This window comes from Petromyzon marinus, chromosome 5 (genome assembly GCF_048934315.1).
Source record: "Petromyzon marinus isolate PM22_M1 ecotype Great Lakes invasive population chromosome 5, UKy_Petmar_22M1.pri1.0, whole genome shotgun sequence".
Classification (NCBI taxonomy): Eukaryota; Metazoa; Chordata; class Hyperoartia; order Petromyzontiformes; family Petromyzontidae; genus Petromyzon; species Petromyzon marinus.
Genome location: NC_133671.1, coordinates 14,985,512 through 14,998,853, shown reverse-complemented (window position 1 = coordinate 14,998,853; position 13,342 = coordinate 14,985,512). Strand labels below are relative to the sequence as shown.

Sequence of the window (13,342 nt, the reverse complement as noted above, 5' to 3'; positions counted from 1 at the left end):
TTGTAAACTGTGTTTTTTGCATACAAGTGTTTACCCTCCATTTTGTCCTCCTGGGCCACATCGCCTTGAGGTCTACGTCCCGTGGTGGTCTGCAACGTGGGGTTTTTCTCAATGTGAACAACAGTTTACACAATCTGGGCTCTCCGTGCATCACGTTATTTCCAGCCGCTAAACTGCCTTGTTTTGTTTAGTTGTCCTCCCCGACACCTCCGATTAGCACAGTTGGCTGCGTTATGGTGTGAAAGAGCTTCAATATCAATACGACAGTTTTTGCCGATGTAAGTTGTTGGGGTTTTTTTTCCATTCATGCGGCACTTTCGAGAGTGTGCAGCAACTTTGCAGAATTTGTTGTGGCACATGAGCATCGAACCGGAAGTGTTTTTTCTTGTGTATGACCCTAGCCCTATGAAGTGCTCTATTGTTGCCTATAACACCTGCCACTCGATAATCACCCGCTCACCGACCGTGCTTTAGCCTGCTTAGCTTTTGGGATCCAAGCAAGCTTTAATTCCGGGCGATGATAATCTTAGCATAACTAGTAAAATAGGACATCATTAAATTATGGTGATGATAATTAATCGATGGACTCTCTTACTTTCTTATCCCTAAATGATTTATGTTATGATGTTTTTTTTTACACGTGGTGCTTGTTACTATTGTCGAATAAGGTTGTCGTTTGAGAGTTTATTGATCATTGAAACGTATAACTCATGAATGAATGTTTTTTTGTTTCTGTATAAAAAAAAATGTGAAACAGATATGTTTTCCCCAGATACCGCTAAGATTATATGCACGTGTGTTTTTAAAATGAATGTCCGAGATGCCATCTCCTTAAGCGCTGTAGCAATGACATCGGCTCGTGTGCACGTGCTCGATGGATTAGATAGTGGCAGCTTGAGGGGGCCTTCATCGAGCAGTGGATTGACCATGGCTGACGATAATGATGGTGACAGAATCATATTTTTGTGTATTCTTGAGAATATAATTATTTCCCACGTTTATGTTTTATATATTGAATCAATTGTCACGTAGAGCACTAAACTATACTTACCAAAGTTTATCTTCAAATGAAAATTGCGTCTTTAAATGCCATTTATTTTTTACGTCAAGCCAAAACACCCCCATGTACAGTAGTTTTGAATGAAGTACACCATCTGAATTCCAAGCTCTCGTGTAGTGGGCTTATTGACAGCCATGCAGCTCGTGAAAAGATCCAAGTGGCATTTGTAGCCAGGTAATAATGAGAGTTGTGAAGGGTCTAGTGAAGTCACTAAAGATGCCTAGATGCTCTCCCTTTTGTCCTTACTGACTGTTAAGTGTTCAAAAGCGTTTTGGAGTCACCAGCTGTGCACCAGGTCAGGAATAAACCTAGAATTAAACTGTCGGAACACATGCATTAGCTTTAACAGCTGTTGTAAAAATGTCGATATAGTTACAGTGCACTTGTGTTGTACTTAAATACACCCAACAGTATTATTACGGTTAGTGCATTATATGTTTTTAATACATATATAAATGTGTCATCATTTGCAGCCCTTTGTCCATCCGCTGCTGGATGGAGGCCTCCTCAACGCCTTTTCGTCAAGGGGGTAGTAATTGGCCATATGATTGTTCGTTACGTTGGTCAGTGCAGGTTAGTTAGATGTGGGACTCGGGACCGCTGTTAGAAATCACGCGCCACTAACGTTAGCTATGGCTGAGAATCCAACTCGGGTTGCCACTCTCGGCGGCGCAGTGTGCTGAACGCTGCCGCTGTCCCCTCCGTTGATGTCAAATGGATTATAACCTGGATGCTAATGCGGTGTAATATATGTTGTTGCGCAGTTTATTTACGGTGTGATGGAAAAGCTAAAACACACGTATTATCTTGTGCCAATCCTTCCCTGGAAATGTAAAGTCCTTTTGCTATTGGCTTTAGAATATCTGGTGACAACTTGCATGCAGCGTTGTTTGAGTTGCCTGTACAAATGCTATTTACTCTTCAAATGTTTTGGAAATTCATTGCCTGCAGTTGCTTTGGGGTGGAGCTCTTTCTCACGAACCGCTACAGCTTCACTCCCGCTCCTTGGTTCTTATATCATAGAGTGCTGCATTTTGGCAATGGTAGGATTTCTTTGATCGATATATGGCTATGAAAATGTATAATATATCTTTAATGAGCCAAGGTGACTAAATGCTCCTGTTGGCATTTCACCAGTTTTATGTGCACCAAAATTTTGCAATAAGCGTTGCACTGTACTTAATGTGCCCCTGATGTAAAACTTAATGCTGCAGCTTGAAAGTATTTAATAGTGAACACTTGTACATACAGTTCCTGTCAAAAGTCAACCGCGTCCCTGCTTGAATGTCCGCGGTGCAGCTCTCTGACGTGCGTTTGGGTTGTACTGCATGTTGCGTTCGGCACGATCTCTGACGTTTCGCTCCACGTGCTGGGAGCCTCGGGATCACGTGCAGTAAAACGTCTGACATGCCTAAAATCACGTGGTAGAACTCGCAACACATCAGAGCACAGCAGCGAAAAAACACATGTAGTCGTATTAGTAGTACACAATGTGTTTTTTTTTAATACTTTGTGGCCACATTTTAGTCTGGCTTAACATGCTGCTCTTTTTGACGAACATCACACTGAAGCTGTTGTTTGACTTCAGAGAATGAAAGAAAGGAACCATTGTGGTATGATGGGCATGATCTTTGTGCAATTCAGGCATATGAAAGCAAAAACGTTTGACATTGTCTGCCCAATATAAGAGTATTGAGAAACTTTTCATGTCAACTAAAGGGCACAACTCATTATTTGGCATAATAATCCAATTATTTCTTTTTCATGGAATTTCATTTCTTACATTATGACACAAATCAGTTTGTCATCATGCTTTCCAGTAACATTGAGGTTTTGCCCGTAGTGTTGTTGAAGCACATACTGTGTACAAGTTGGTATCTGGGTGAGCTAGTTCTTTAAAATGTAATGTCGGCTTGTTGAAGATTTATTGGTTCCAATCTGCACATTGGCTCTCAGAAGTAAGTCACTGCTCTTATGTGATTTCACAATTATATTCTTGGTTCTTTCGGTAAAGGCACATAGAAGGGAAACAATAAAAAATAAAAATTTAAAACAATAAAATTCTCACGACGTTTCGACTGCAACACAGGCAATCATCATCAGGTGTGAAAACCACAACAAGAAAATTTTCTTATTTTATTTTATTGTTTTATATATTTTTTATTTTATTGTTTCCCTTCTACGTGACTTTACTGAAATAACCAATCATATGAATCCCTGCAGTCACGAAAGCTTTAAATCAAAATTTGATTTCACAATTGTTATATGTTGGCCTTCACTTGAAAAATCATGTCTTGGGAGTATTTAAACCCATATTTAACGAGACGGAACATTACTTTCATTTGATGGTGCATTCATTTGATCATGGTATACTTCATTAAAGCATTGAAGCATTGCCAAATACGGTGGTATGTACCTTATTTTTTAAAGGGCTGATGGAGCCGAGCAAGTAAAGCCACTGGTATAAATGAAAATGGTTATTCTGAAGTTCCTTGTTGAGTATTATTTTATTTAATACTATTTCCACTTTTGTTTCTATTCCTTCCCAAAAAATATATATATATAAAATATGAGTTCTTGACACTGGCATGATGGAAATATTTCCATTCAGAGCTCCAGCATCTAGCAATGCACCACTGTAGTAGAGAATGGCTGTGGAAGATGATGTCAGAAAACTACTTGTCAAGTCACTTTAATGGCACTCTTTATCCACATGAGGGGCACGCCTTGTATGTGGCTGCAAGTAGAATATTTGTCGCATGTTGGTGACTGGGCTGAGACCGTGAAATGGCTGCACTTGAGAATCTGGGCAAATCACAGATGGGTACCTGAATGGGGCGCCATGGTGGCGAGATGTTAATTACCTTGCCTGCCATACAGGAGGTTGTGGGTTTCAATTCCGACCTTGACACCTGTATATTTGGTCGTGTGGACTTTTTTCCGGGTCCTCCGGTTTTTCCCTCCACATTTTAGAAGCAAATGTGTAGAGCATTTGGCTGCTATAAATTTCCACCTGATAAGCCATATTTTTGAGCTATTATTTGTGATCGCCAGGTTGCTTCTGAAAAGAGTTATATAGCTCAGTGGGCCTTGCCTGGTAGTTTAAACAGTTTATAGAATGAGAAACTGTGCCCACAGTGGTGCAGACCCCTTGTTATAGCATAGCATCAGTCCCCCTAGGCCTTCCAACTACCGATATATTTAACAATTTCAATACCCAGCTTACATAATGCGTATCTGTTTTTTTCTGATGAACTCTGGAACAATGTGTGCTTTTTCATTCCTTCCCTTTTGTTCATTTACTGTGCATATAAAATGTAACAAATATCCGCAAAGGCTAGGAGTTCTAAATGAAGGGAAACTCCCGCACGTTTTGTTTGGCTAGATAATGTCACAGTGCACGCGATTTCAGCAGGCAAAATACGGAGACACTAGTAACGTCCACGTTCATGTTGTAGAATGATTGTTTTTAAGGACATAGGCCGCACATAACAATCGCAGGCAAGTAAGTGTGTTGCCAAGTGAGTCATGCACTTCATACCTTTAAGCAGCAAATATGTAATTAATTTATATTAATCGGCGCTTCCACAATGGAGGGATTTCACAACAATAACTCGTTGTCCACAAAGCACGGTTTGGCTTTTCATTAGACGCACAGTGTGTGGTGGTGGTTGTCTCTCTGCGAATATAATGCACTCACTGTCATATGTCATTGCTTCCTTGGTTCCACTGCAGTATTTAGTATCTCTTACACACTGAGACATCGTTATCTTTTGAACAGCTTCAGTTACATGTCACATTATGCAGCTCCTAGGAATTGAAACACTGAAAAGTTCATCGCACCGTGTGTTTGTAATTCAATATCACGTTTATTTTTCCACCGTATTTGCCCATAAGTCACGTTTGATGTTGAACAAACACATTTCTGTTATATGATATTTTAAAACAATTTTTAGGAAAAGGTTATATGGTTGTAAACGAGTTCTTTCCTGTCTTCCCCCCCCCCTCTCCCGACCACTGCGTCCTATATTTGACACGTGTGCGCCATGTGTTGAGTTTTAATATATACAATGTTATGGACCCCTAAGCACTGTGTGCCGGCTTAGTAATATGAGAGGCTCGCCTATGTTTTAAAGGTGCGTTTTCAAGCACGATGCTTCTTTTGTTCGGGATTTCGTGTAGAGAAGGGCACTGGCAGCCGAATGTATGATGTCATCGTAGTTTGAGAAGGAGATCTGGTTTTAGTCTCATGACTGTTGGCCGTGTGTGTTTACCTAACCCAGCGTTCTCTCCCCGTGGGATATATACAGCACTGTACCATGACCCCATTAAACAAAGCAACGGAGGTTGCACTTCAGTTTCACAAGTAAAACAACGTGGGTTGTAAAGTTACTGCGCGTGCTCCGCAATGGTGACCGGAAACCAAAGCCTCGTGTTGGGGTTATACACCCGTGTATATGTACAAGCCTTTTGCTCAATCCACTGCTGGATGAGGCCCCACCCACGCGTGTTTGACCATACTTCACCACCCTGGTGATGTGCGGTTTGGTGAAAGATGTTGTATAGATATTGGAGCATGGTCCCAATGCAAACAAATATTTTGCTGCAATGCCCTCTGCTGACATTGTAGTCCCGCAGCAGCCTGGGCTGCAATGTATCTTACGTCGTTAGCTCGAGCCTCCCGTGATGCACGTGCCTTCTGTGTGGCCACCCGTACTCTGAATCCCTCCCCTCTCCCCCACCCCCTGTGAAAACGCACACCAGCTCCGTGGGTGTGTCGAGGCCCAGTGTAACCTCTTTCCGTTTCCCATCCCATTGTCCCAACCCCTTTGGTCCCATTTCTCCTTTCCTTCCCCTCCCCCCCTCTTATGTCCCATTCGTTTTTCTATTTTTTTTCACATACATTTTATCCTTGACTCTGTATTTTCGTGTGTTCAACTTCGCGCCGTACGCAGCCAACCGTGCTAATGGGATGTGTGGGGGGGGGGAAGGACAACAAGATAAACGCAAAAAAAGCAGTTCTAAAGAAATGAGTTTTCAATATAGATTTAACAATGCATAGCTTCAGTGGCTTCCTAATATCGGAAGGAAGAGCCTTCCAGACGGCCACAAAAGCACATTTTAAAATTGTGTTTTATGCATGTGGTAAAGAGTATAATATATCACATGTATACGTCTGTGTACATATATACGGCAGCTTATATGGTGTAATGGTTAGCACACGTACTGGACTTACATTACAGAGGTCGCCAGTTAAATTCGATCGCACGGGCAAAGCCGTTTCATTCATGTCGGCTGTTTCTTAAATCCCCTCTCCTCCCCTCACCCCACACCGCTGTCTACGCACCAAGCAATATAAATGGGTACACCCCAGTTTGGCAGGTCACTTGCGCTGGGGTGTGATGGGGGTTAAAGTCGAGCTAACTCCCACGTCTTCCAAGACATCTGGCCAGCGTGAAACGCGATGAAACTATTTCTAGTTTTACCAGGTGATGCCCAATGAGCTGAACAGCTCTTTTTCTGAAGTGTGAAAGGCCTCCACTAGAGGGAGCTCTGGACTGCTCCTTCTGGAGAGCTCCCTCTGTGAAAATAAAACAGAAATTTTTTACTTTTTACGTAACTTTTTTTAAAAAAATCCATAATCAATATACTTTTCTTTTAGATCGCGTGAACATCAATGTGTCGTTAAACCTGCCACCACCCGACACAGCCAATTAGTAAGGTTGGTCACGTAAGCAAAACGTGGCAATTTGTTACGATCTTGATTTGAAGCTTTCGTGACTGCAGGAATCCATACTCTTTGGTTCTTTCGGTAAAGTCACATAGATAGAAAATTAATAGATCACGGCGTTTTGATCGCAACACAAGCAATCGTCATCAGGTGAGACAGACACAGCAGTTCTCCTGCTGTGAGACAAACACAGCAGGAAAACTGCTATTCTCCTGCTGTGTTTGTCTCACCTGATGACGATTGCTTGTGTTACGATCGTAACGTCGTGATCGATTAATTTTCTATCTACGTGACTTTACCGAAAGAACCAAAGTATAATTTGTTACGAGTTCAGCACACCGGTATGTTGGGGTGTAAACCCACAACATTCGAGTATGATGTTTGCCAGTAATTACAACCAGCCTTATCAGGCGGCATCCAGAGTTACTTCATGTTGAAATACTATACAGTGTTCCAGTATTGCATGCACAATATTTATTCTTATTTATGAGTTTAACAATGCTTCCATTCCTTGTTGAACCATAACACATTCTACGACACTCACCACATGTGCAATTAAACATGGAGTTCCAAGATACAATCAAATCGACTTACGAATGGGTCTCAGGAACGTAACCCGTTCATAAGTCGAGGACTGCCTGTACACTGTTTAACCTTAAGAAACATTAGTACATTAGTGCATGATCACTGAATGTATGCATCTGGACCCAGAGCTGCTCAAACTATAATAATGCATCTCTTGCTGCACCATGCAGAGTTGCATTTGTGCACGTGAATCGCCTTTGAGAACCAACTGCATATCTCATATTCCTTTTGCATTTGTTTTCACAGGAGGTGGACAGTGGCGATGAAGAGCGTAGATCTCAGCATCGCAGGTATTTCTCATACCAAAGATAAGCTGAGCGGGGAGACATGTTATGCACAGAGCACATCATCTACACCGCAACTACTGTGCTGTTCGACGTATCACCTTTGTGCAATATCTGGGACAATATTTCCTTTCCCGTTCCTATTACGTACGTAATAAGAAGACATTTGTGAATCGTCTTGACTGGAATCGGAAGAAAACTCAAATCAAATAACTTTATCGGTGCCGAGGTTCCCCAGAAGGCCGTGAGGGAGAGAGGGAGTGATGCAGTTTGGCACTAGCTATAATCGAGTGCGGTCATGTCGCTACAGTTCTCTGTGGTGAGTTCAATGTCTTTAAAGACAACGGCGATATGCCTCTCTAAATAAAACTAACACGCTTGCACGTTCAAATATTCAGCGGTGAACGGCACCCACCGTGCAACTCCAGTCGTCTCGGAATGGGAAATGGTTATGCACAGAGACATACATCAAATATATATGGGTGCACAATACGTAAGCGTATCGTTTATCACCCTCTGTCATTTCGCTGCTGGATGAAGGTCTCTGCATACCGTGTCGAGATTGTTTGACCATACTTCACCAAGCTGGGCTGGTCATTGTGGGCTGGTGAATTGGGTTGCCTGCGACCGACTTGTTAAGATATCACTCGCCACTGATGTCAGCCATGGCAGAGTACGCCCACCACTGAGGCTCTTGTGTTCCCCTGATATACGTGGAAGGTTAATCGGCTGCACAACATTGTGGGAAATACCTACATTGACAATCATCAAGGTGCACGTATATGGTACTATATGTAATGATAAGATGATAAGAGAAGCACTAAATCATTTGCCTATCCTATGCACAGCCCTTTTATCAATCCTCCCCTGGATGATAGACTCCTCGTGCGTGTGTGTGCCATGTGCAGCTTGTAAGCGTAAGCACTGGGGAGACAAAGGCGTCCAGGCGTTATGTTGGCCACCACCCTTCCGTCGTGTCTCCTCGGTGCTCCACGCTAACAGCCGTTGACCCAACAGTCTATTAAATGATATACGAGGGATCGTTTTATGATATGTCCAGCCGCTGCCCCCCCCCCCCCCACCTCCTTGTTCAATCCACTGCTGGTTAAGAGCCTCCACCACGCTACCCTGTGCGGGTGGTGGGGGTAATTTGATCATACTTATTCACAATGTTCTTTGGTTCTTTCGGTAACGTCACGTAGAATGAGAATAAAATAATAAAATAAAATAACACTACAATTCTCACGACGTTTCGGCCACAACACAAGTGGCCTTCTTCAGGTGAAAGGAACAGACCTGTCGGGACGACAGAGCTTCAATGAACGTTGTTAAGATTCGTAGCGTCTTTTAAGCTGGTTTAGAGAAGTGAGGCACCTTGACAAAGGGGTTTACATATCAAACAGGATAATTTAGCATTGAAATAGCTGAGTGATTAGCTTGTGACTGGCAGACTACGCTCACCATCACTCCAGTCATGAAGAAGGAGCCTCTTGTGGAGCCACTCAAAAACCATCACCTTACCCTACATTGCAGGGGTCACTAAAAAGATCTCCAAAATCCTGAATAAACACAAGATCCAGGTCCGATTGAACACAGTACATAAAATCCGTGATCTGGTTCCATCTGTAAAAGATACTGTTCCAGACATAGAGTAACCGGGCGTTTACAAACTAAAGTGCCTCTGTGGTAGTGGCTACATTGGAGAAACCAAACGACATAGCTCGGACTGCATCCGCGAACATAAAGCAGACTTGAAACACGGTAGGACGAACTCCTCTGCCGTGGCAGATCACTGTTATAATTCAGTGGGCTCACATGACATTGACTTCTCCAAGACGGAGGTTCTTTGCAAACCAACCGGCTACCATGAGAGATTCGTTCATGAGGCCATTCACATATACAAGCACAGAGACAATTTCAACCGAGAAGATGGATTCTGGCTTAGTAACCATTGGAAAGATGTTTTAAACCATTTCCGTTCTTAATTAATTGTATTTTACGATGACCTTCAGACCGCAGCTCTTTCGCTGGCATTGACTCTTAATACCTCTCACACCACGGTTAATGGTATGGTTTACAACATGGAGTATAACAGCGCCTCGCAGCTGTCTCTCTCCCCCTCCTCCGTTCCGACCATGGATGAACTCGTCCGTCTGAACGGGGCTCGTAGCTATCCGTGGTGCTGAAGTTGAGGGTAAGAATCCACCCATTTTTTCGCCATATAGCATTGTGATATATAACGACTTATTGTTGGTAGCTTAGCTCATTGGAGAATATATAGAGTTTATTGATAACATTGAGGTAGTTTATATTTTAGTTTTTATTGGTTTACTATATGGTATTCATTATATAGTGTAGTGTATACCCAGTTACTGTTAATAGCTCAGCTTATTGAAGAATATATTGAGTACATTTATTATATTGATGTAATTTAGACTTAGGTTTTTTTCACATCGGTTTACTGTATGATAGTTGAGTTGTTGCAGCCCCTTTGACGTCCATGTACTAGGTGCCTCTGTAGATGTGTAGGCTTTGACTTTAACATAGCTATTTCTATGACCAGTCACAAGCTAATCCCTCAGTTATTTCAATGCTAAATTTTCCTGTTTGATTTGTACTAGGTGCCTCTTTGGATGTGTAGGCTTTGACTTTAACATAGCCATTTCTGTGACCAGTCACAAGCTAATCACTCAGCTATTTCAATGCTAAATTCTCCTGTTTGATTTGTACTAGGTGCCTCTGTGGATGTGTAGGCTTTGACTTTAACATAGCTATTTCTATGACCAGTCACAAGCTAATCCCTCAGTTATTTCAATGTTAAATTCTCCTGTTTGATTTGTACTAGGTGCCTCTGTGGATGTGTAGGCTTTGACTTTAACATAGCCATTTCTGTGACCAGTCACATGCTCATCACTCAGCTATTTCAATGCTAAATTCTCCTGTTTGATATGTAAACCCCTTTGTCAAGGTGCCTCACTTCTCTAAACCAGCTTCAAAGACGCTACGAATCTTAACAACGTTTATTGAAGCTCTGTCGTCCCGACAGGTCTGTTCCTTTCACCTGAAGAAGGCCACTTGTGTTGTGGCCGAAACGTCGTGAGAATTTTATTGTTTTATTTTATTGATTTATTATTTTATTCTCATTCTACGTGACTTTACCGAAAGAACCAAAGAAGATGAATCCTTGCAGTCACGAAAGCTTTAAATCGAAATTTATTCACAATGGTCAATGTGTTTTGGTTAAGGCGCAGAGCATAGATGTGAAAGCATACAATTACAAAATAGACTTTGCAGCACTACTCTCTACTGCTCACCACGAAGCAGCCTATAGCATCTTGCTGTGCATGATAATTACCTAACCAAGCACTTTCCAGGCTCAACTTTGCTGTCCTTAGTTTGTTGTCCTTCCCCCGAACCTCTGAAATCTGATGAGCTCAGGTGCTTTGGGTCTAATTTTGGGCGTAGGTACTAAAGCTTTAATCAGAAAATATAAATGATAATACTCTTTTGGTCATGTTCTCATTGTAATGTAGGTGTGTTTGCAGCATATCGATTCTTTGTATTGTACATTGTTGTTTTACAGTATCGCTACTTCACCACTAGATGGCAGATTATAACAAACGTCTGAAGAAACGACATGCTTCACACATCGTGTTAACTTCTCTTTCCTGGAAACAAAGCCACTGTTTACGTTTTAAGCATCTATTTTAGGGACATGTATTTTAAATCGGTGCATGTAAAAAACATAATGTATGCTTTATTATGGGTTAAATTGGGGCATATTTCACCTGGCCAAGCAGCTACGTGGTAGAGTGAGCTGATCGGATTCAGATCCTGATTGGGGGGTTGACTCAGCCCATCATCCCACCAGGGTCGATAAAATAAAAACAGCTTTGCGGGGAAGTCAATAATGGTTATTCTATCGATAGACTTGGCCCCACCAGAGGAATGTGGGAATTCCACCATTGGCTCAGAGCTGTAAACAGGAGATGAATACCAGTGCTAATTTGAAAAAAAAAAATCACTTTGACTATGCACAGTGACGTTCCTTCATTTATACAGCTGTGTGGTTATAAAGTACAACATCTAAACTGTATTTGATAACTTCTACTCACAGCCTCCCCTAACCTTCAACAGTATCCTCCCATGTGCTGCTAGCCAGAAAAACTTGTTTTTTAATACGTGGTATGAAATATGCTTGCTTCTTTATTATTCTTCTCATTAACCTTAACATTGCTCAGATGTGTGCGGTGATGTCACTACCGCCACTTACGTGCACATGCGCGCCACGAATCCAGGCGGAAAGGCAGCCAGCAAAACTTGTTTGGAATATACACTCGTATGATTTGAATACTTTAGCAGTATGTTCAACGTACCTGTGTTCTCACAACTCTTCCCATATAAGTATACGCAATTAAAATATCATACTTTATATAATTTTCTACACGACATTGTCTTTTCCTTTTTGTTGCATTGTTTACTAAAAAATAAGTCTGCTATCACAGCTCTTGCATAGAGTGGTCATTAAAAACATGGTGTTTCGATCCTTTGTATTTCTCCTCTCAAGTAAAAAGCTTCTATTTAAAGAAATCAATAGCCATGGTTGCCATGAGCATGCTAATGGGTTTTATTTTAAATTTAAATGCTCTTCTGATTCAAAAAAGCAAGGTTAATATGTGACAGCACAGTAAATATAATGCACAGTTTTTGCCATCTATATAATGCACTTAATTTTTCTCTTACAAATGTACAACCATTAAATTGTTAAATAAAGTGATAGTTAAACCGTGCAAGGCACAGATATATGTTAACAATTTGTGTAGCGGTGGTTGATTAATTACAAACAAGATATGTGTGAGATGTGTGAACATAAGCTCCCATGGCCAAACATAATTCACTCCTGAGTTATCAGGTTTAGGTCTTATGTACATATACAACGCTTTTGGTAATTTGCTGCTTCATGATGGTATTGCGCCATGCTGGTCAGTGCAGGTTGGTGAAGGCAGGGAGCCATAGAGGTGCAGTACAAGAATCGAATTTTTCTGCAATGAGCTCTGCTGCCCATCACGTGGCACTGAAGCTCTGGTCACGGGGTCAATAGAGAAGTGCTCTAATCACTGTGCCACTACTCCCCCCTTATTAGCATATGCAGAGCATACGTTGTGAAACAACATTCTTACGCGCCTTATTCCCTGCGTTACATCTTGAGCATAAGAATGGCTTTTAATAGACGAATCGCTGCACCGCCGCACGCCTAATAAGCAAGGCACATAATGGTCCTTAAGTTAACCTACTAAGGACGTTGGCTTGTGGCTTAGCGTGTGGCCTTGTTTGGTGAGGAAGCAACACCTAACTGATTGACACTCACAGCTGGTGCTTCGCTGGAGCTCGGGTGAGCTTATATAAAATTGCTAGTAACGTGGGTTAACTCCTTTATGAAAGCCTGTCCTTGCATGGGCCCAGAAAGACTTGTTGCACCACACCCTGCGTTTAGGCAAATGAGTCGCCGTGGGATTTCCAGATGCGCCCCAGTTTGGGAGTAGCCCCCCAATAGATTTTGTCAAAATATCTTCCACTGTTAATTATCATTGACATTACGTGGGCAATTACCTGTCATGTGAATGGGATATATCTCAGGTTGGCAAAACTCTACGTAAATTTCGATTTAAAGCTTTCGTGACT

The 13,342-nt window shown here is 41.8% G+C and overlaps 1 protein-coding gene across 1 annotated transcript in view; it reads left to right on the top strand.

The window, feature by feature from the left end:
- The window catches only part of LOC116939112 (protein phosphatase Slingshot homolog 2-like), a 59,278-nt gene that overhangs the window by 8,648 nt on the left and 37,288 nt on the right, over positions 1–13,342 (top strand). The window contains exon 3 of the mRNA XM_032947072.2: positions 7,623–7,666. Within this exon, the coding sequence (XP_032802963.1) occupies positions 7,623–7,666 (44 nt within the window). The remainder of the gene's footprint in view (positions 1–7,622; positions 7,667–13,342) is intronic.